Source organism: Pelecanus crispus, chromosome 1 (genome assembly GCF_030463565.1).
Source record: "Pelecanus crispus isolate bPelCri1 chromosome 1, bPelCri1.pri, whole genome shotgun sequence".
In the NCBI taxonomy this organism is placed as follows: domain Eukaryota; kingdom Metazoa; phylum Chordata; class Aves; order Pelecaniformes; family Pelecanidae; genus Pelecanus; species Pelecanus crispus.
In genome coordinates this window covers 125,445,861-125,468,387 of record NC_134643.1, presented here as the reverse complement: position 1 = coordinate 125,468,387, position 22,527 = coordinate 125,445,861, and the positions used below count along the sequence as shown (strand labels likewise).

At 43.2% G+C, this 22,527-nt stretch overlaps 1 protein-coding gene across 1 annotated transcript in view; it reads right to left on the bottom strand.

Moving 5' to 3' along the window:
* Positions 1-18,186, bottom strand: part of SH3BGR (SH3 domain binding glutamate rich protein) — a 30,599-nt gene extending 12,413 nt beyond the window's left edge. Inside the window, exons 1-3 of the mRNA XM_075709445.1 lie at positions 18,142-18,186; positions 12,223-12,408; positions 2,329-2,409 (exon numbers count right to left, since the gene is read on the bottom strand). Coding sequence (XP_075565560.1) covers positions 2,329-2,409; positions 12,223-12,408; positions 18,142-18,186 — 312 coding nt within the window. The remainder of the gene's footprint in view (positions 1-2,328; positions 2,410-12,222; positions 12,409-18,141) is intronic.
* Between the last annotated feature and the right edge of the window lie 4,341 nt (positions 18,187-22,527).

Sequence of the window (22,527 nt, the reverse complement as noted above, 5' to 3'; positions counted from 1 at the left end):
GAATTTAACTACAAGTATTTTGCTGTGAAGTTATAATTTGTTGAGGGAATAGCAAAAAGTTCCTCCATTTGCTCTAGAAAATAGGCTCAGAACAGTCCTGGGTCACAATCCTAGTGGACTGTGTTGTGAAACAGCATCATGGTCATTAAAGAGTTTCTCTGCTGCTGGTGCAATATGCACCAAAAGATGGTGGAAAAGATGGATGGAACAGGAAAGAGAATCTTCTGAGGCAAGAGTATAAAACATGTATCAGCCTCATTAATCTTTGTAATGTCTCAGTGAGGTAAAAACTCCTAGAAAGCGAATGCTTACTGACTGTTTTGTGGCGTTTCCATGCTTTATAGTTTGCTTCTTTTGTAAATTATGACCATATTCCAGAAAAAAAAATACAATTATTTAAGAAGATATTAGTAGGAAACCCTGTCATATGTGTCATCATCACCACCTCTTCCACACCTGACTTATTATTCCAGATTTATGCTGCTGGAAATCAGTATCACAAGCCATCCATTGTACTTCATGCTAAGGTTGAGTTGACAGCCTAATGAAAGGAAAGCAGAAGCAGTGCAGCAAGGTTATTTGGATGACAAAGCACAGCCAGACTGTCATGCAGTAAAGATGCTGAGAAACACCTCCGCAATAAATGCTAAAACACTTGTATACATGTCTCTCAAATGCAGGAACAGATTCTAAAAGGGAGACAATGTAAATATACTTCCACTCTTTACATGGATTTTTTAAAAACACTCTCACTTATTTCCACTTGCTGGACTGAAACAATTGCCACCACCACCAATGCAGCAGTTAATCAGCATAAACCATAGTTGCTTGCTACCAATAGCACTAACGCTTATCTGCCCAGCAGAATGTACCAAACATACTATTTTCAACATTTACAAAGTTGTCACGAAGCAGAAACTGTAATAGCCTCTGCTGACAGCTGGGAATGAATGAATTCTAAAAAATTGCTACTTTGCTTCATAGACATGCTATCTAACAGAACCTTGCATGAAAGAGCAGATAATATATGAAGTGGGAAGATGGAAAAATGCAATTTTCTTTATCTCATTGATTCTCCACATATCTTTTATAATGATTCTAATACATAATACCTGCAGTCCTTTAAGCCTTTCATGGCTTTGTGGATGTTAATTAAATGAATTCTCACAAGACCCTTGTGAGGTAGGCAAGTAATTTTTATTTCCCTTGGTGGGAGATGGCACAGCTAAAGCAGAAAGTTTAAATCACTTGCTCCTTATCACACAGAGACTCAGTGTCAAAGACATTTATAGCAACTGTGCCTCTCCCCTGGGTATCTCTTCATCTGTAGCTCTCAAAGCACTTAGCAAAGGCTCCTTTTTCTCCCTGCTTTTACAGAAGAGGAAGAATAGAGACATTTACAACAGTGTTTCACTCAAAGTTGCTACACAGTTGAGTTGGCAGCAGAGTTGGACCAGAAGGCAGGTCTCATGCTCCAGGGCAGTTCTTCAGGCAGGTCACCACAATGCAGCAGTTCTCTGCTGTCACTCTGGCTCATCACACTCTTGATTCATTTCTTTTGTTGAATCACCCACGTTAAAGATGGCAACATCTGATTATCATCTAACATGATCTCAGGGTAAGAGAACTATAATGCTCTCAGTTATAAAACTTCTAATTAGAAGAAGACTCTGTTAAAAATAAAACACATTGCTTTCTGTAAAAAGAAAAGAAAAAGAAAAAAAAAAACCCAAACAAAGAAACATCTTTTGCCTTTGCCAGAAATATATTAGTATATTGTCAAAATACAGCGGATGGAGAACAACTGGTAGACTTGCCAAAGGGACTTTGTGACGTCTTTAAGTTACCTCCTCAAGGCAGAGGGAGCAAGCCCCATCGTGCCAGTGCGCATGTACACACAGAGGATGGAAGGGGTCCACACCCCAGCCCCTCTGCTGGTGGCCAGTACAAACCCTGTTTGCGCAAGGTTTGGTGCAGTCAGGGGGAAGTGACTGTTTATTGTCATTAACACAACTACAAACTGCATTAGAAAGCTCTGCATTATTTAAAAGCTGAACATGATAAAATACTGCTTTGCATCAACAACAACAACAAAAATCATCAGCTGGAGGCATGGTAACAAGCCTGCAGTGAAAGAAGGGAAAAGAGAAGTATTTTCTAGTATTTACTGAACCAGACACTTTTTTTTTCCCTTAAGAACACTTTGCTGCACCAGCATCGGATGTAATGCTTGTCACTGCCCCTTATTTGACATGCTGAGTCACCGCCTATCTTCATCTTTTATTAAAATCGAATAAATAGCCCCCATGGAAGGACCTTTGTGCATACCTTAGTGCCTGGAGGAGGAGCAAGACCCAGGAATGAATATATAATATTTTCTTCTTTAGCAGAGAAAAAGGATTCAAAATCCTAAAAAAGGAACAAACAAACAACAGAGAATTGGTAACAAAAATCAAACAGAAAGCATGGGAGGAAGAGAATAGCCCAGGCAAATCTTTCTTATATTGATGAGAATGACTGTGCATTTGTACAAGCGCCTACATTATCTAAGCCCCAGGAAGAAAACTCAAATAAAGGGAGTTTCACACTGACTGGCAAAACGAACAAATGGGCAAATCTCTCCAGATCCTTACACTTTTAATTATATCACATCTATGTCAGAATCAGATAAAATTAAACAACTCATTTTAATGTGCCTCAGCTGTACACACCAAAGCAAAGCTATTGCCGTTTAAATGTTAAAATAAAACTTGCTGTGAGTAAGGACACAAAATAGGCCCTCAAAACCCTGGACAGCTTTATGCCAAATAAAAGGCAGCAGTCAACATAATGGCACAAGTGAAATGATAATGAGGAAACTGTTTATTTTCAAGAAAGGCACTCTGGTTAGAAAATGCAGTTACTTTTCAGACAAACTTAGCAAAGGACTGTGTTGTTCCTTCTGGCATATATGTACCAGCCAAAATGTCTTGTCCACATGTGAACTGAAGTTATAAATCATTATGTTAAATGCTTGTTTTCTCTTCAGTATGAATATAACTGAAAAGACATGAGGGATGGCTCCTATCCTACTGTCTAGAACTTGCATGGTCTTTACTGTATTCACCTGTACAACTTTCCTATCAATTAAGGAAGCTCTGCTATCACTCGTTTGTTACTGGGAAGGTCATGACTCACATCTTACACAAGTAAAAACCACCATGTATTTAAGATCTCAGCAGAAACTCTGGTCACAAGTGACCGGCCCACAATCACACAGCAGCTCTGTGTAAGACAGAGGACTGAAAGATGTCTGCTGCGTCCTACACTACTGCCTTGACCATGTTATCATCCTCCCTCTCATCCCAAATAACTCCAAAAATAGAAGCCTGTAAATAATAAGGTGCTGAATCATCCTTGAGACTTGTTTCTAAAGCTGGGTTAGGACCTGTGTTGTTTTATTGAGCTCCTTTAGTATTTCCAGAGAATGAATTATTGGCCAAGGGTAATCCTAGGGAAAGGCTGAAGTGGGTGGTTTAGAAGTCACCTTAATGTCAACAAGACTGGAATCAATGACATTTCAGTCCAGTTTGGAAGAGGCAACATAGCTTAACAGACAGGATAAATGACAGCCCATCTCACTGATTTATCTAAGGGACTTGGATAAGCTTGGATTGGCTTTCGCACAGACCTAGCTACAGGCAGTGGGAACTGCCCCGTCTGGGAGAAGCCCGAGATCACATTTTGGCCAGACCAGGCAGAATACCTGCTGCTGCTCCAGGCCACCAATTTCTCAAACCATCTCTTTGCTGTTTTCACGTTGCTGTGGGGTTGTCCTTCTTATCTAACCCAGGTCTGCCCTATATATTTAAGAAAGCCAGTGTCTGAAGTCTAACCCATAAACTTAGGAACAATACAGCATACAAGAACATGAGGATTTTCTGCAATTTGAAGGGCTGGAATTTGACATGGGGCTTGGACAGGCCATACAAACACAGAAAACTTGTGTCCTCCTGCATACCACATACTCATAAAGCAGCTTAAGTAAACTACGGCACAACCTGTCAATTGCTCGGAAACAAAGAGAAGACTATAACAAGGAAGGGCCATGAAGTGGACTTGATATTTTTTATGCCTTGTTAAGTCCTCCCCAGAGGAAAACCAGCAGACAGCAAGTGCACTAAAAATCTCCAGGAATATATAGCCTTGTAGATAAGCAGACCTGAGGGCACAAGCAAGACGTGTGAGTGACCAGATGAACTCCTTATCGGAAGAGGATACAGCCTTCTATCTTATCAGGTATTCCTTGGCAACTGGTAGTGTACAATGACATCCCACTCTAAGTGTGGTATCTCGCAGTAAATGGAAGGTCACTTACCTTGCTTACACTGAGGAGCAAGCTATTAGGTATTTAGCATGGGGTAAAAGCATGACTACAGTGATCTTGGAATAGTTTTTGTATTGTATATTTGCACTCTTGCTTTCCTAATGCTGACTTGTTCACATCTCCATTCGCTGAATGACCGAAGATAACTGTTCCCAAGCCAGGCAGAAAGAAAAATGCACAGTAACAATTTATTTCAGGTAAGCACTAACATTATATCTGTATGAGAAGACATAAATGGTCTAGGTGGAGGGTAGTGGTGTCATTTGTCTTTGGAACTAGTCTTCGAAAAATACAGTGAAACGTATTTAAAAAAAAAATACTCCATGACTTTTTCTTTATGATGTAAGTGCATATGCACATGCACACTTTACGCTGTCATCCTTTGTATGACCACTGTGGAAATGTCAGACAGCAAAACAGCAAACTCCAATTGTACATCAGCAGAAAGTTCTTCCCCCATGAGTGGTACGGCACCAGGTCAGAGCGCACAGAGAGGGCATGGAAACACCATCCTTGGAGACTTTTGAAACTCAGATGGCCAAAGCCCCAAGCAACATAAGCTAACTTTAAAGCTATCCCTGCTTTGAACAGCAGGCTGGACTACAGACCTCCAGACCTCCCTGTGATTTCTGGATATTTGACTTTAGCAGTTATATGAAGCATCAAATAAAAGTCTTACTTAATAATTCAGACATTCCTGAAAAAAATATGTACATGGGTATTTTAATCCATGGAAGCAGAGAAAAGCATAGATTTCAGCTTACAGAGAAAAACAGAAGTTTACATTCCATTTCTTTCCTAGTTTTCTAGTGGGTTTTTTTGTTAAGCAAAAGCAAAGACAAGAGCAACAGAGTGCTCAATATATTTAGAAAGTGACACAGATGCAGACGTCTGTCTAGACATGAGCAAAAAAGCAGCTTAAGAAAAAGATCAAATAAGAACATAATTGCCAACACTGATGGATTAGAATGGATACTTGAAATTGGTGCTATAGCCACGCATACAAAATGAATCCATTTCTAATCTGTTTCTTCAAGGGGCAATACTGAAGATCTGAAAGAAAAATAAGATTCACACTATTTGTAAGACAGCTTTAAGCTTCTCTGACCTTGTGGAAAACCTGCTCACAGTTGGTGTATTTTCATAAATGCATCCATAAGAAACCTCCATTGTACAGTACAAGATAGGAAATCAAGCAGCTCTTCAGGGTCAGACAGAAGATGCAGATACTTTTATGTATCAGCAGAAAAGCAGATTAGCAACAGGACTGCATTTACTTGCTCATTATGTCAGTCTATTCCAGCATGAAAAGGAAGCCTCCTCACCTGTCCGCAGAATCCCCTCTTTCCTTACCCCCACCCCCAAAATTTCACTGAACTGCAGATGACGGGATTGGAGAAGATCTCAAAGGAGCATTTCTCCAAAGCAGGAACCACTACACTATTCCTGATAGGTGTTTCTCCTGTCCATTGGTAATGACCTTTAATGAGATAATGAGACAATCTCCTGAACATTACACATTTTTTTCTGATGTCTGACTTAAACTTACTTTGCTGCATTTTTTGCTCATTACATCTTGTCCCACCTCCAGTGGGTGTGGAGCAGAACATATTTTATAAAATCCTAGAACCACAGGATAATTCAGGTGGGAAGAGACCTCAGGAGACCATCTAGTCCAACCTCCTGCTCAAAGCAGGGTCAATACTGAATTCAGACAAATAATGAATTCCTCTGCTGCAGCCCTTACAATATTTGAAGGTTGTCATGTCTCTCCCCAAATCCCTTTTTCTCAGCATGAGGAAGGAAGTCTTTTGTCTTGAATTTTCATCTCCCCAAGGCCAGTGCTCCCAGGCCAGCATGCTGCTAATGTGTATACACATGCATATGTGTGAATGGGAGCCAAACATACTGGACAATCAATAGGAAGGGAAGTGAGGGAAAAGAGTGATCTCAGAAAGGAGAATGAGCAGAAATGAAATGTAACAAGTTTGACCTAAAAACAAAGGACTACCTGGGAATGAGGAAAGAAAAAAATTAGTAGGAATGAGAAAAAGAAAATATCTTACAAAAAAAGAAGTGTAAGGAACTTGACTTGTTTAACATAGCAAAATAAAGATTAAAAGAAGATCTATCATTCCCATTTACAAATACATTGGACTAGAGCTGTTTAAGCTAAAGGGTGATTTTGGTATACCAGGAAATGGGTATAAACTAGCTGCATATACCCAGGCTACAAATTCAAGGGTTTCTAGATGCCACAAGACTGAGGCCCTTGAAGACTGTACAAGACTAACAAGAAGACTAACAAGAGCAACACATTTTAAAGGGACTTTCATGAATTCAGGATACTGGACTGGAGTTCATGACTCGGACCTCTGCAATTCTCAGCCGTATTTTCAATAAAGTGGTTGAGGATAAAGGAAGTGGGACACAGGGGAAGAGTTAAGATATATCACGTAAACCTTAAACAGCGTAAAACAGTTCTGGATTTCAGAACGATGGGTCTGTTGGACCTGCACAGGTCATGCGGGAAAGAATTAGAACGCAAATCCCCAGCTTTATATTGTAGACATGTTGCAGAAGACATCGTGTCACTTGGAGGAATTTTGCACCAGTCTGGCAGCCCTGGGCCATGTTCTCAACCAGCCCACATAATCCCACTTCACACTCACTGTGCAGCTCCCTTAAGGCACCTTCCCCTGAGGAGAAGGGTAAGGCTTATGTACTGATATGGATCTCCTTGCCTTATTTATTTGGAAATAATGATGCTATAAATTAATATTTTTATGCACCCACTGGGATCATTAGCTATGAGCTTTGAGAGCTGGGTACATTAGAATTCTGCAGATTTTAGACTAATTGTAAATTTGATATAGTTTTTAAATCAGTAGCTGCAACTGCTTTCTGGACCCCTTTCCACATGGAGGTGTCTTTGCAAAGGACTCTTCCTTAGCTTAAATTATTTCAAGATATAGATTATTTGGCTTCCTGAAATAGCTTCAGACATCGAGTAAAAATGGTATATTTATCATTTACTGGCAAGGCTGAGCAGCTGCAACACTTTGTAATGCAATTACTCTTTAATTCACTATATAAACTCTCCAAGGAATATCAGAAATATTTATTGCAACATTGGCTGCCACAAAATCCAGAGTAAGATATATCAAATTATACTTTTTATTGGTGCAGACTGAATGTTGAAATGCACATGAACTCTAACCTACCAAGTTCTCTTTTAAGATTCCTATGAGAAAATGACGAAACAATTGCACTCCATTACTCATACTAACAACTTTTGCTCTGAGAGCGCTGAAGTTAATTCTGAAAACTTAGTGGTATGTAAATCCCTTCTCTCTCAAAACAATGTTTTCAGTAGTTCACACTGGATTTGTGGAGTAACTTAAAACTGGGTTCCCTAGCTGGACATGAGCTGACAATGTGCGCTCGCAGCCCAGAAGGCCAACCGAATCCTGGGCTGCATCAAAAGAAGCGTGGCCAGCAGGTCGAGGGAGGTGATTCTGCCCCCTTACTCTGCTCTGGCGAGACCCCACCTGGAGCACTGCGTCCAGCGCTGGAGCCCTCAGCACAGGACAGACATGGACCTGTTGGAGTGGGTCCAGAGGAGGGCCACAAAAATGATCCAAGGGCTGGAGCACCTCTCCTACAAGGACAGGCTGAGAGAGTTGGGGTTGTTCAGCCTGGAGAAGAGAAGGCTGCAGGGAGACCTTATTGCTGCCTTTCAGTACTTAAAGGGGGCTTATAAAAAAGATGGGGACAAACCATTTAGCAGGCTCTGTTGCAATAGGACAAGGCGTAATGGTTTTAAACTAAAAGAGGGTAGATTTAGACTGGATATAAGGAAGACATTTTTTACAATGAGGGTGGTGAAACACTGGAACAGGTTGCCCAGAGAGGTGGTAGATGCCCCATCCCTGGAAACATTCAAGGACAGGTTGGACGGGGCTCGAGCAACCTGATCTAGTTGAAGATGTCCCTGCTCATTGCAGGTGGGGCATTGGACTAGATGACCTTTAAAGGTCCCTTACAACCCAAAGCATTCTATGATTCTATGTGATCTGCGTTTCACAGTACTTTGCAAGTTCATTTCAGCGATCATAGAGCACTTTCCAGACTATGCATTTCCATCGAGACTATGGGGAAAAAACTGTCTCAGATATCTCTTTTGATTCACAATCCTAATATTCATGCTGGTACAGAAAAGTACACATAAAGAAATCAATACAGTGTGAAGAGCTGTCCCTGAAGAACAGCCATGAGCAGGTCAAAAGCTTATGGGTAAGAGTCGGAGACAGAGGCAACAAAGGGAACCTTGTGGTTGGTGTCTACTACAGGCCTCCTGATCAAGGGGAGCCTGCTGATGAAGCCTTCTTCCTCCAGCTCCAGGAGGCTTCGCACTTGCAGACTCTTGTCCTGCTGGGGGACTTCAACCACCCCGACATTTGCTGGAAAAGCAACACGGCGAGCTGTAGGCAATCCAGGAGATTCCTGGAATGCATAGACGACAACTTCCTAAGCCAGGTAATAGATACACCTACCCGAGGGGACGCGATACTGGATCTGATGGTCACCAATGTAACTGAGCTCATCGGTGATGTCAAGACTGCAGGCAGCTTGGGCTGCAGTGATCACGCGTTGGTGGAGTTCATGCTCCTGAGGGACATGGGAAAAGCGAGGAGTACAGTCAGGACCCTAAATTTTAGGAAAGCAAACTTCCAGCTCTTCAAGGAGTTAGTCAGAAGGACCCCCTGGGAGACGGTCCTCAGGGACAGGGGAACGGAACAGAGTTGGCAGATCTTTAAGGACACCTTCCATAGAGCACAAGAGCTATCAGTCCCCAAGTGTAAAAAATCAGGCAAGGATGGGAAGAGACCAGCATGGCTGGTTCGAGACCTGCTGGTCAAACTAAAGAGTAAGAGGGAACTGCACAGGCAGTGGAAGCAGGGACAGGTGTCCTGGGGGGAATACAGGGAAACGGCCCGGTTGTGTAGGGAGGAGGTCAGGAAGGCCAAGGCGAGGATGGAGCTGAATTTGGCAAGCGACGTAAAGAATAACAAGAAGGGCTTCTACAGGTATATCAACCAGAAAAGGAAGGTTAAAGAAAGCGTACCCCCCTTGATGAACAAGAAAGGCAAACTTGTATCAATGGACGAGGAGAAGGCTGAGGTACTCAACAACTTCTTTGCCTCGGTCTTCACCGGCAACCTCTCTCCTCACCCCTCCCGAATCATTGGACCAAAAGATGGGGACCAGGGGGGTAAAGCCCCTCCCACTGTAAGGGAAGATCAGGTTCGAGACCACCTGAAAAACCTCAGTGTACACAAGTCTATGGGACCTGATGAGATGCGTCCCAGAGTCCTGAGGGAATTGGCTCATGTAGTTGCCAAGCCACTCTCCATGATATCTGAAAAGTCATGGCAGTCAGGTGAAGTCCCTGCTGACTGGAAAAAGGGGAATGTTGCGCCCATTTTTAAAAAGGGAAGAAAGGAGGACCCTGGGAACTACTGACCTGTCAGCCTCACCTCTGTGCCTGGGAAGATCATGGAACAGATCCTCCTAGAAGATATGCTCAAGTACATGGAGGACAGGGAGGTGATTTGAGACAGCCAGCACGGCTTCACCAAGGGCAAGTCCTGCCTGACCAACCTAGTGGCTTTCTATGAAGGAGTAACTGCATCAGTGGACAAGGGAAAAGCAATAGATGTCATCTACTTGGATTTCTGTAAAGCCTTCAACACAGTCCCCCACAACATCCTTCTCTCTAAATTGGAGAGATATGGGTTTGATGGGTGGACTGTTTGATGGATAAGGAATTGGTTGGATGGTTGCATCCAGAGGGTCATGGTCAATGGCTCGATGTCCACATGGAGATCGGTGACAAGTGGGGTCCCTCAGGGGTCTGTACTGGGACCGGTGCTATTTAACATCTTCATCAATGACATAGACAGTGGGATCGAGTGCACCCCCAGCAAGTTTGCAGATGACACCAAGCTGAGTGATGCCATTGACACACCAGGAGGACGAGATGTCATCCAGAGGGACCTGGACAAGCTGGAGAGGTGGGCCTGTGTGAACCTCATGAGGTTCAAAAAGGCCAAGTGCAAGGTCCTGCACCTGGGATGGGGCAACCCCTGGTATCAGTACAGGTTGGGGGATGAAGGGATTGAGAGCAGCCCTGAGGAGAAGGACTTGGGGGTACTGGTGGATGAAAAGCTGGACATGAGCCGGCAATGTGCACTTGCAGCCCAGAAAGCCAACCGTATCCTGGGCTGCATCAAAAGAAGCATGGCCAGCGGTCGAGGGAGGTGATTCTGCCTCTCTACTCTGCTCTGGGGAGACCTCACCTGCAGTACTGCGTCCAGCTCTGGGGCCCTCAGCACAAGAAGGACATGGACCTGCTGGAGTGGGTCCAGAAGAGGGCCACCAAAATGATCCGAGGGCTGGAGCACCTCTCCTGTGAGGCCAGGCTGAGAGAGTTGGGATTGTTCAGCCTAGAGAAGAGAAGACTGCGAGGAGACCTTATTGCGACCTTCCAGTACTTAAAGGGGGGCTACAGGAAAGATGGGGAGAACCTTTTTAACAAAGCCTGTTGTGACAGGACAAGGAATAATGGATTTAAACTAAAGAAGAATAGATTTAGACTAGACATAAGAAAGAAATTTTTTACAATGAGGGTGGTGAAGCACTGCAACAGGTTGCCCAGAGAGGTGGTAGAGGCCCCATCCTTGGCAACATTCAAGGTCAGGTTGGATGGGGCTCTGAGCAACCTGATCTGGTTAAAGCTGTCCCTGCTCACTGCAGGGGGGTTGGGCTAGATGACCTCTAAAGGTCCCTTCCAACCCAAAGCATTCTATGATTCTATGATTATCTATCACTGATTTGAACAAACTCTCTCAAGAGAAATAACCTGTTACAAGCATATATGAAAATATAAAAATATCTGATGAGCATTACAATTTCTGTTATGAAGTGTGGGATATTTATTGACTAAGCAATATAATTTCAATAATTCAAACCACATACTAGAACTATTCCAGTCAACTATAATACCTATTTATTTTTATAATATAATGGAAAAGAAAGGTTCCTTTTCACAGCCCCTGGTGCCTCAGACATTTACTTGACTTCCTAGCAGCCCAGATGAGTCTGTGTCAAACAAACAAAATATCAATACTCACCATGCAAAATTAACTGAAAGTTCAAGAAGCAAAGTGCAATACCGATAGAGATACTAGATCAGCCTTGCTAGGAATTCCACTAGTCTTGAGTAGCTTGGTATTGTCAAACCACATAATTGAGCATTTACTACTCCAAGTGCAGCTCAGCTGTCTTCATAGTCTACATTTGGTTATCCTGAGCTATTGTGTGAAGAAGCCATAGTATCACCTAGACACTAGTGCCTTTGGTCTTCAGGAGCTGAAGTGAGAGTGCAGGCAGAGAGCCAACAGCAGGGCAACTTGTGAGTGAGCTACTCAGCAGGAGGTAGGAGAATGTGAGAGGAAAACACAGAGCTCCCCATAGGCAGCAAACTCGATGCCTTGCAGTGAGCTCTGGGTCCTGCATAGGCTCTGGGTCTGCAGGGGATAATCCATGCAGCCTGTTAAGCAGAGTTTCTCTAGTCAGTTTCCCCTCCATGTGTGTTTTTCTCTTAAAAAGGAATAATCTTTAGCTTCATTGCCTTTCTGTGCATAAAAAATGCTTTCTAAGAACTGTTCTTCCAAAGTGAATCTCAGCTTCTTTTAAGGAGTTTGTTTGAGGATACTTCCTACTAACGGAAGAGTCACTTTCTGTGAAAGAAGACTCTCTGAAAGTATTTAAATTTCCAAACATCTTCTTACCCCACAATACCGCTCCTCGTTGAAGATCTGTGGAGGGAGGGGAATTCCATTTTGAGGCTTTTTTTCACCTGGGACATTCTCTCTCATCCATTTCCTGTTGTCTTCATCGCCTGCTATGTCCATTTGCTGAAAGTCAATCTTGTTGGCCTCTAAAAAGCCCACTACTTCTTGCTGTTTCTTTTTGATCTGGTTAGAAAAGAGGAAAAACATAATTCCTCCTTTAAAATGAAAATGCTTTTCTAAAAGGAATTGCTATTACAAACAGAACTAATGCAAGTAGGTCAAGCTGGATTTGCTACCCCAGTTGCCCCGAAACTTTTTGAAGCTGAGATTCAACAGTGCTTCTCAGCACCCAGACTGCTGCCATTACTTCTCCCCCACGCCCCCCGCCCAGCTTCTTTCTTTCCTCCCTGGAAGCAGTGATACCTCCATCTCAGAACAAGGCTCAGCAGGAAGCCTCCTACTCTGTTCCCAGCTCTGTGAGTGTGGTGTACAGATACCTAAGCTAATCCTGCCTAAAGTGAGCACAGGTCTGAGAATGCACATATTCTCTCCAACATGTAACAGTCTCCTTTTTCCTACTCATTACATATGACATTTAGCTTTCCACAAGCCACGTGTTTCTCGTTGTCCCTGTTCTTTAATGCTAGGCATAATTAAATATGAATGAAAGCTTGATGAAGATCCAGTACAGCTTAACTCCTGTGCTTGAATATTTCCCACATTACAGAATGATGTTCCAGTTGAACCAAGAAGAATGTATTACATACAAATAAAGCATGCTATACACAGCTTCTGTGACAGCTAAAAGTCAAAGCTAGCCCTTTGATGCTAGTGCTGTATACATCTAGGATGCAGGCAACAACCTTATAACTTCTCCTTTTACTTTGCAGAAGTAATACTGACTATACTCCTCTACTAACAGAATGCTACTCCTAAGCAACATTTAAAGAACTTCCCCATTTTGTAGATGTCTAAATTTTCTAAGAGCTCTGAGGCCAAACTTTAGCCCTACAAGTACTGCAGCATTTGAAGCAAGCACTGTTTGGACTGATCTGTACAAATTCTCTCACCCTGCTCTTCAGTCACAGACAACTAAATTACTATCTAGCACCATCACGTTCCAGACATGACTTTCTTCTCCCAGTTATGCTATTCCATGCAGCCAGTTAGTGTCCTACATCAACAGTAGCTAGAATGATGTATCAAGGTAATTTTTACATACGAGCCACCATATGAGTTGAAACCATGTCTTCCACAAGTCAGACATCTGAACAACTGAATTTAAAGTGACACCAAGCTAGCGTAAATCAGTCTGAGACAGACAATGAGATGAGAAATAATTCACGGATTATGCATTTGTATCATCTAATAAACCTGCAAAGCTGAAGTAGAGATAGCCTATTATATTGGATGAATGAATTTTCATGATTAAGGACAAAATTTCTTTTTCTTGTTTAAATAAGGAAGTATCTATCTATACACCTATGCTTGCTTATTAAAAATAACAAACATAAAATGCTGTACATTTTTATGACAACAACAGACATTTATGGTGAGCTAAAACCAGTACCTCACTTGGAATGGAAACACTAATCCAAAGTGTTCAAAAGCCATGTAGTTGACAGATCTCAAAGGTGCTTATTTATATTCTTATTTTCACTTTTTAAACAGAGGTCATTTTCTTAATGGCTACATAGCTGCACAGTTATTTGCAGAACACATTCAGGCAGCAGAAAGCTTTGCTTGAGGGACACTTCATTGGAGGAAGTGGCAGGATAATGTTTGTAAAAATGGTTAATAAAATCTGCATGAGCCAGTACTAAGAGTTTCACCACATGCTCTGAAAGCCAGTGTACTCAAGTGCTGTCAGCTGCAGTTTCAGCGTCAGCTTGTCTCTTTGGCCACAGGCACTGAAGTAGATATGGCTCCTGGAATAGCTAGTGCCCCAGACAGATAGCACCTCTGAGGAGATAATGGAAACTGAGCTATAGATTCTGTGCTCCCTTGCTTACGGCTGTAGCTATAACTTGTAGAACTAAACCTGGATAAACAATTTTTCTTCAGCTTGAGGTTCATAATACACAGGAGGCTCAGACAGCACCAGGACTGAAAGCAAAAATTAGGAGAGGGTTGTGTGAAAAATGAATGCTGAGGAAAAATAAAAAGTTACATGCAATTGTGCCTGCATAAGGAAAAGGCAAGATGTTTCTCATTATGATAACAACAATAAACTATGCAGAAGATGTATTATGTCTTAAGGCTTACAATTACTAAGGTTTAGGCAGAGCAAAAGACTTGGGACACATACTAAGTATGAAACCATAAAGCAAGCCTCTGCTGTGGCTGGCAGTAGGTAGCTGGGCAACCAAAAGAATCTCTCCAGCAAACAGCACTCACAGAGGGAAATCTTCTAGGGCGTAGCAACACAGAGGGCATGCAAAGCTTTTCCCAGAATGGATGAGATTGCAGGAGCTTGTTTGTGCCCTCACTTGTGTCTGATGGCATGGGAAGAATTCAGATTACTTGGGTATAGATTCCCTGGAAAGTGGTGGTGAGCGGTATATTATTTCATCAATGTCATTTTCCCTTCCAACAAAGTTTAAGTTCCACCACCCCTGGCTGCTAGTCCCTTAAAATAAGAAAAAACTATTTTAAATAAATATCATCTAGCTAGAGTGTAAGAGCTACGGATAATATTAGTTTCACCTGATGCATAATTAAATATTATCATCTATATCCTCACAATACAGAGCATTCATGTTGACCAGCTGCCTATGGCAGAAGCAAACAGTACATAGTCAACAACTTACAGCAAGAGGAACATTAACGTTGGTAGGCTGAGTTGCTGCAGCTTCTGCTTCTAACACCACATGGACAACCTATTCCTGATAATTATTCTTATTTATCACACTCTAACATCTGCTTTGACTTGAAATTGTTTTGAAATTTGAGCTCAGGTTTACGTATGGCTAGATTCAGAGTCACGGATGACAAACCCCTACCCTGTATTTTAGAGGACATAACTCAAATAGTCTACATTTTCCTTTGTCTTTCTGAGACCTACAGATCTGAAAATAGGCAAGTTCATAAAATGTCACCAAAAACGCTGGGAATAAAAGGATTTTAGAAGTGCCCTAACCATGAGCAGCAGTAAGCAAGACTTTGGAAGACATCCTCTGTGTAAGACACAAACCCCCTTTCTCCCATGATTCCTGGTACCTTAGAACCTTGCAGGATACTACCCATTTCTAAACACCTATGTGGCTAGTAACAAAATTATTTTATTTTTTTGCTGCGTGCTTCAAGCCAAGCATTTAATACTTTTAAGTGTCTCCATTTCTGCTTGCCTTAGTGAATAGTTCAATATCAGATAAGTTTGGAGCAGAGATAATAAAGCTGAAGTAATTTCAAATAAATTTCTGAATCATTGAGGGGAAAAATACAGACTGCATATTTTCTCTAGAGCCACAGTGGATTATATCATTCAAGCATCTGATCCAGAGCACAAGAATGTTACTGGGTTCACTGCATTCACTTTTAAAAAGTATTTATTAACATGATAACCAGCTGCAATTAGTAGTGTGACTGTAGTACATAGAATAGAAACAGTTTTCATTCATTACCAATGATCCTCTGCTGATTTACACCAGAGGAGGCTGGCCCATCTTATTTTGAAATTCAAAATGAACAACGTGCATTTGATGGAGATCAGCCATGTTGAAGACACCACCAGTGCTACTAGGACAATTTAGACTTCCAATTTAAGCTCTTTAGGAATTAAATTAATTCTTCTCAGGAAAAGCTGTACAAGACTGATACAAAATTTGTTTTTAATAGGATTTTAGTGATATAATGGGGTTTGTGCTGGCTCCTTGCATGAATGAGTTTTATTTTATAAATACCAAAACTCATTAGAGGTTCATTGAAAGGATACCATCCATCCATTTTAATCAGTAAATGTGAAAAACTACTCCAGCTCATCATTGTGTTTACTTGGCGTTGCAATTATGTATCAGTAATCTGAACACATGCCACCCTCTGAGATTGCTACAGCTATACATAACACCCAACACACCAGAAAGGAGGAAATACAGAGGCATGTTGTGGCGTAAAGATGCCACACCCTTCCTTCCAGTATATGTCTGGGATCTCACTAACAGCTTTTGTGGGCTGCTAACATACAATGGAGATTGGCATTAATAAGCTTAAAACCTATTACAGTTCACTGGCATTAGCTATCTTTCTTAGCAGTAATAACCCACAATAGCAATGCTTAACAGCTCAAAATGGCTGGATACGGCTGGATAAAGCTTGCATGTTGCTCAGTGTAGCGTATACATCCCTTCACTGCAGTCCAAGAGGAAAGGAGTTACTTATAGCTGCTAGCTGGGAGGAGATACAAGGAATGTGTATAGCAGAGGAAAGATCTTGGTTCACGTAGTGCTAAATATATGATACGCTTAGTTTTAACTGCATAAGTGATCTCTGAATGTCAGTGTTTAATCAAAGCACTCGTACAACCGCCTTGCCGAACTACAGCCCCAATCCCATTGCTGGAATGGCAACAGCTCGTGCCCGAGGCACACAAGATATGACAGCCCCAACATGCACACTTACTGAATGTCTGCTCTGGGATTTCAGTCACGGTCACAACTTTCCCCAGAAAATGGACGAGTAGCAAAGGAGATGGGGACAACTCTTCCTTGGTCAACCAAAGGAGACCAAACAGGAGAGACCAAACAGGAGCAAAAAGACTGCCAATGCACAGCACATGGCAATTTATAAAGCTACTTGAGCAGTAACTGCTAGATTACAAAGTACCAAACCCACAGTTTCCAACCCCCTCTTCCTTTTTTCCCTTGCATCTGAGGTTTCTTATAAAAAAAGGAACGCTAAAATGTCAATAGTAAATTTAGAGCGTCAGGCTTAGCAATAGGCTGGCAAGAGAAGCTGATGAGAGAACTGCAAACTTCCTCGGCCATATTCCAATTTGAATTTTAGTGAATGACCCCCGGTTCAGTTCCTAGAGATGATGGCCTCATGCACAGGGGGTGTTTTTGGAGCTTTTCAATTCTGGAAGCTTCTTAAAGACACGGAGCTGGTGTCAGAGAGACAGAGATGTAGTTACAGCTATGTGCAAGCACCAGTCAGTTTGTTTAGCCATGTCACTGGGAGTGAGTGACTGCCAAAGGAAAACTGCAATCTGAGCTCATCTGGGAACTGGATATAAAAGGCAACAGTCCTTCCCCGGTTCCCACCTCCCACAGACTTCCAACCTCCCTACTATTCACATGCCTTTCCCTTCAGCTGATACACTATGCTGACAGCTACCACAGTAGATCTCAATACTAAAAATCATCAGTATAGCATTTCAAGAGACACACCCCCCCCAAAAAAAAATCCAAGGAAAAACAAACAAAAAAAAAACCCCAAACCCAGGGAAAGGGAGGGGGTTGGGGAAGAGTTTTTTTCTGCATAACTTTATTCAGCTTATGTTGGCTCCAGGCTCTTTCTTAGACAGAGTTCCCCTTTTGCAGGAGCAGTGTCCTAAAGTCTCTTTTAAAAAGAAATACATTAATTTCTACTGTAAACAATCTACCTTAGCTTTTGTGCAAATACAATATCCACCGTTTCCTTCTTCAGTGACTATATATTGCATATACTTTTTCAAACAGAAGTAGATCTAGTAAATGACAGATAATTTATATGTAAATAAACCTTGCATGCAAGCAAGCCTGCATTAATAGGAATTCTCTACATCTTGAGTAGCTTTCAAGAATAAGGTGCGCAATGCAGACTAGAAGAAATCCAGTGGGTTTTTTTCTCCATGCAAACTCAGGTTGTCCTGGGATCTTCTAGGCTAATTTACCAAACTGATCCCATCAGAAACAGGAGTACGTTAAATGAGACACCTACCGCTGTAGACCCCGAAGATGTGGCTACGAAGACTTTGATCACCATGTTGACAGTGATGAAAATGAATCAGCAGAGCACGCCTGCTATCCACAAGTCACCACAGTCCCAAGAGGAATCCAAGTGCTCGGCAGCTCCTGGGCTAAGCCGAGTCTTAAATGGATGCCCCGCCACAGCAGTCCAGCAGCTTTGGCCTCTCCCTCTCCCCGGGCTCCCGGGTTTTCCCACTCCATTGGCTCTTAGGTATTTTGGGACGAGAGGCCAGTAGAGGATTGGTTAGTAAGAGGAGCCATAGCAAGGGGTTTGCACCTGCCCCTGGCCTTATTGCATTAGATTGACAGGGTGGCAGTCCAAAAAAGGCAAAGGAGAGTAGTGCACCAATGAGACAGGGCTGGAGAAATATTTGGGAGAGGGGGAAGGGAAAAGGGAGAAGGGACAGGGAGCAGGCAACTTAGTGCTGGGGGCAATCACAAAGCTGTTGGGTAATGTTTACCTTTGCATGAGCACTGTCACTGCTACCTCCTGCATAAAAGGGCTTGTGCCCTCTCCCTGACCACAACAAGGACGCTTCGGAGCTGTAGCTGCAAATTTTACATTATAAAAGGGGAAGGAGGAAGGGGAGGGCAAGGGAAGCATAGATGCAGGAGTAATTATAGCAGAGATCATATTGAAATAAGCCTCGGTTACAAACGCTCTCAGCTTCAAAGAATTCAAATCATCATCCACACTGCAGCGCTCAGGGACTTCTCTGAAATAAATATATGTCAGTACATTTCCTGATACTGGGGAGGGTGATTTGGCTGATTCGATGTATCCAGAACGTATTGTTGTATTTTCTCCTTCTTTTTGCATCACCAGTGAAAACTGCCAGGGCACAAGGTGTAAGAGAATGTCCAGAATACTCAGCAAAAAATAACCCATTCTACTGTGTTCTCCAGGATGCTGTTTTTCCATCTGGTTGTCACCTTCTACCCCAGAGGTGGTCACAATTCAGTGGTTGCCTGCGTGTATTTCCTCAAGGAGGTCTCTGAGCATGAGAGGTATTTTAAGAATGTTAAATGATAAGAGATTACTTTCAAATTTTAAGGGCCAAGTTTGTTTCTGCTGTAAGTGAGCAACATGCCACTGAGCTCAGTAAAGCTGACCCAATGTCAGAGGTGAAACTGGCTTAGGTTTTAGAAACTGCTTACACACATATCAAATGTTAAGACTGAATATAGCAGTGCCCAATCCTGAAAATACTTAAAATGGAATATAATACTTTCTTTCCGGGATTGATTAGATAGAACTGAATGTACAATAGTAAAGATGCTCTTGAAAGTAAGTTTTTTGTCTGTGCAAACCACTATGTGAAGCTGGAAATGCAGTACTCCATGTATGGAAGCGGGATCCTGAAAAACCTCACTGAAAACTAAAAGTAACAGTATGGATAGTTTGCACTGTTTACTGCAGCTCACCATCTGTCATTTCTTTCTTCTTTTGAGAGGCAACAGGAGGTCCAACAAAAAGAAAAGCCTGTTAGAATCGGGTATTTTCAAAGTATTTTCCTGTAAAACAAACAAAAACCCACCACCTTAGTGCAAAACCTTAAATTATTGCCAGAAGTTGCTACACATGCTTGTTTCTTGGGAGATTTTGTATGTAAGTATAGCCTAGTAAATTCAATGGAAATGACTGGCCATTTGGAACATACTGTTTCCAAATTAATTTATTTGGTTACTAGTGCTCTGAAGAAGTGCACACTGAGGATGCAGTGGTCATTGGGTTCAAAGCGCACTGATAAGCCTTGCAAGTATGGCAATACTAATAATTAATACTCAAAGCGGTAAATGTTTGCACCATCAAACGTCCACGGTCAGGCCTGGGACAAAATTGCCAATTAACTCTCTCTCCTGTTCTACTTCGCACCTGAAATGCACACTGAACTACACAGGGAAAAAACAGGATGCGGCCCAAAGCCTCGGCCCACCTAGGGCTTGGCCGGTGAGGCCTTCAGGGCACAACTCCCCTTGTGTCCAGCCTTGAAGAAAAATATTGCTCCAGCCGCTTTCCCTCCTATGGGATTTTTTTTCCCCTTTTTCAGCATAAAAACGTTTTGTGTAAACCCATGACCGTGAGTTTGGAGCCTGCTGGGTTTGGGCTGCGCGCTCTGAGGGCGCGCACCGCGCCACGCCGCACCACATCACACCACACGACGGGGCAGGACGGGACACGGCGGGCCTCCACGGCCACCATGAGGCTCTGCGGCCTACAGCTCATGGCGCAGGCGGACCGCCTGCCTGCACGCCGCATCGTCAAATGCCCATTAGCACCCCGGTGGGGCACAGAAGTAAAAGGGTGGAAACAGACAGGCAGCCGTCTCTGCAGGGTGCGGGGCGAGGGAAGGGGGCGGAGGGGAAGGGCGCGGGCGGGCGAGCGAGGCGGCGGCCCCGGCTTGCGACTACAGCTCCCAGGGTGCCCCGCGGCCGCCGCCCGTCCCCATGGCAACGGCGACGCGCCTGTCGGCCGAGGAGGCCGGTAATGGCGGCGGGGGAGACGCTCGGGAGGCCGGGAGGGGACGGGGCACGCCGTCGTGGGCAGTGGGGCCGGGGCAGGGTGGAGGTGGGGAGGGGTGGAGGAGATTTACTGAGGGGAAGGTGGGATCCCATGCCTGGGGGAGCCCTGTGGCGAGGGGCTGCTTTCCCGCGCTGGGCAGGGAGAGCAGAGCAGGGCGGTGTCGGGCTAGGTGGCAGGGCGGGGGGCTGAGTGCCAGGGCCTCGAGGTGGCTGTCAGGGCCTGGGGCTGGGTGTGGAGGTGCTGAGTTGGTTGTTGGGGAGGGGCACTGACTGTCAGGGTGTCGGGGGGGGGGGGGCTGCCACGGCATTGGGGTGGGGGGCTGCAGGGTTTTGAGGCCTCTGAGGCGGTTGGGGAGAACAGGGTGGCGGCTGGACCCCACCAGCACCCTGGGGAACCCTGCGCTCGTGAGGGTGGTGGGGGAGCTCTGGTTTGTGTGGACCGCACCAGGGAGCTGTTTGGGGCCCTTGGAGGAGCCTGGAGGCAGGTCTGAGGGCCCTGGCTATGCTCTCGCCCTTCCTGCGTGAGCAGGTGGGCCCTGGCACCCAGCTTGGTTCCCCTGGGGCTCAGGGCTCGGCTGTGAGGCCAAGAGATTGCTGCACCTTGCTGGTCTGGGAAGTCAGACAGTGTTCTCCCACCAGGACTCCCCCTTCATTTACTTTGTTTTTGCACACAGACTACAATTAATTCTTCCCCGTGACAGTTTTGCAGTTTCTGGATGCTTGAAATGGCATTTTCATCTTTGACAGATAGATTTGGCCCTAATTATTGTTGTTCCTGCATCTCTTCCTTCAACATACGTTCTCCTAGTGTTTGTCCATTTCAGTCCCCCTTCAGCTACTGCTTTTGTTTCTTCATTTCTATAGTAATATCTACCATTTCATTTCTCTGTTTCTTGTCCTTCACTTTTTGTTTTTCTGTCTTTTATTCTCCTTTTCCATTTTATTTACTTCCCAACATCTGCTCTTGAAGCTGGATGGTGAGGTTCAGCCCCAACTTCTCATCAAAACAAATTAAAGCAGTAGTTTTAAGTTTAATTTAAGCTAATTTGATTTAAAGACAATTTGGCCAGAAAGTGTTGACAGTGCCAAATCAAATTTAAATGGAAATACAAATCTATGTACCAAGCTGTCCTTTGCCTAATACTCATCTTAAAATGTGAGTTCTCATCTCAGGGATTATTGCACTGGCTCAAATTTAGTAGGACCCTGGGCATTCCTCAGTCTTCCGCAAAGAGGAGTCGTTCATTAAGGGAATGAAGACTAATAAAACTGTTTTGATTCAACCTAGAACATTTTGTGCAATCTTAAATTACACTTTTCAATTTTCTTTGGGAGTTATGTGATTCCCCTCTCCCCTTTAAGAAATTTAATTTAATGTAAAATAAAATGCCACCACAAAGCAAAAATGCCAACAAAGGAGTTAGAATGTTCTAAAAATATCTTATCTTTTTTTTAGTGAGGGCTACTTGTTAAAATCCATCTGAACTGAAATACCATTTTAGCCCCCCTCAAATTTCTCTTACATAATTGCTATGCCCCTTTTAGACTCCCCCAAATATACAACTTAGTCTACTACTGGGTAGAATTCTGCATCTATAAAACTATGGTCTGAGTAGTCTTCATGTGATATTAAGAAAATGAAGTGGATTGAACTGTATCCCAAGAAATAATTTTTACCAGAACCACAGTGTTTAAATAATGCTGCCAGGAGTATGAAATAATCTGTTCTTCTACTCTCCAGTAGCCTCAGTAGGGAAAAAAATTGAGGTGCATGTCTTTGTATTCACAAAGACATAGAAAATTAGTCAGCATTCTATATTTTATGCTAACTATA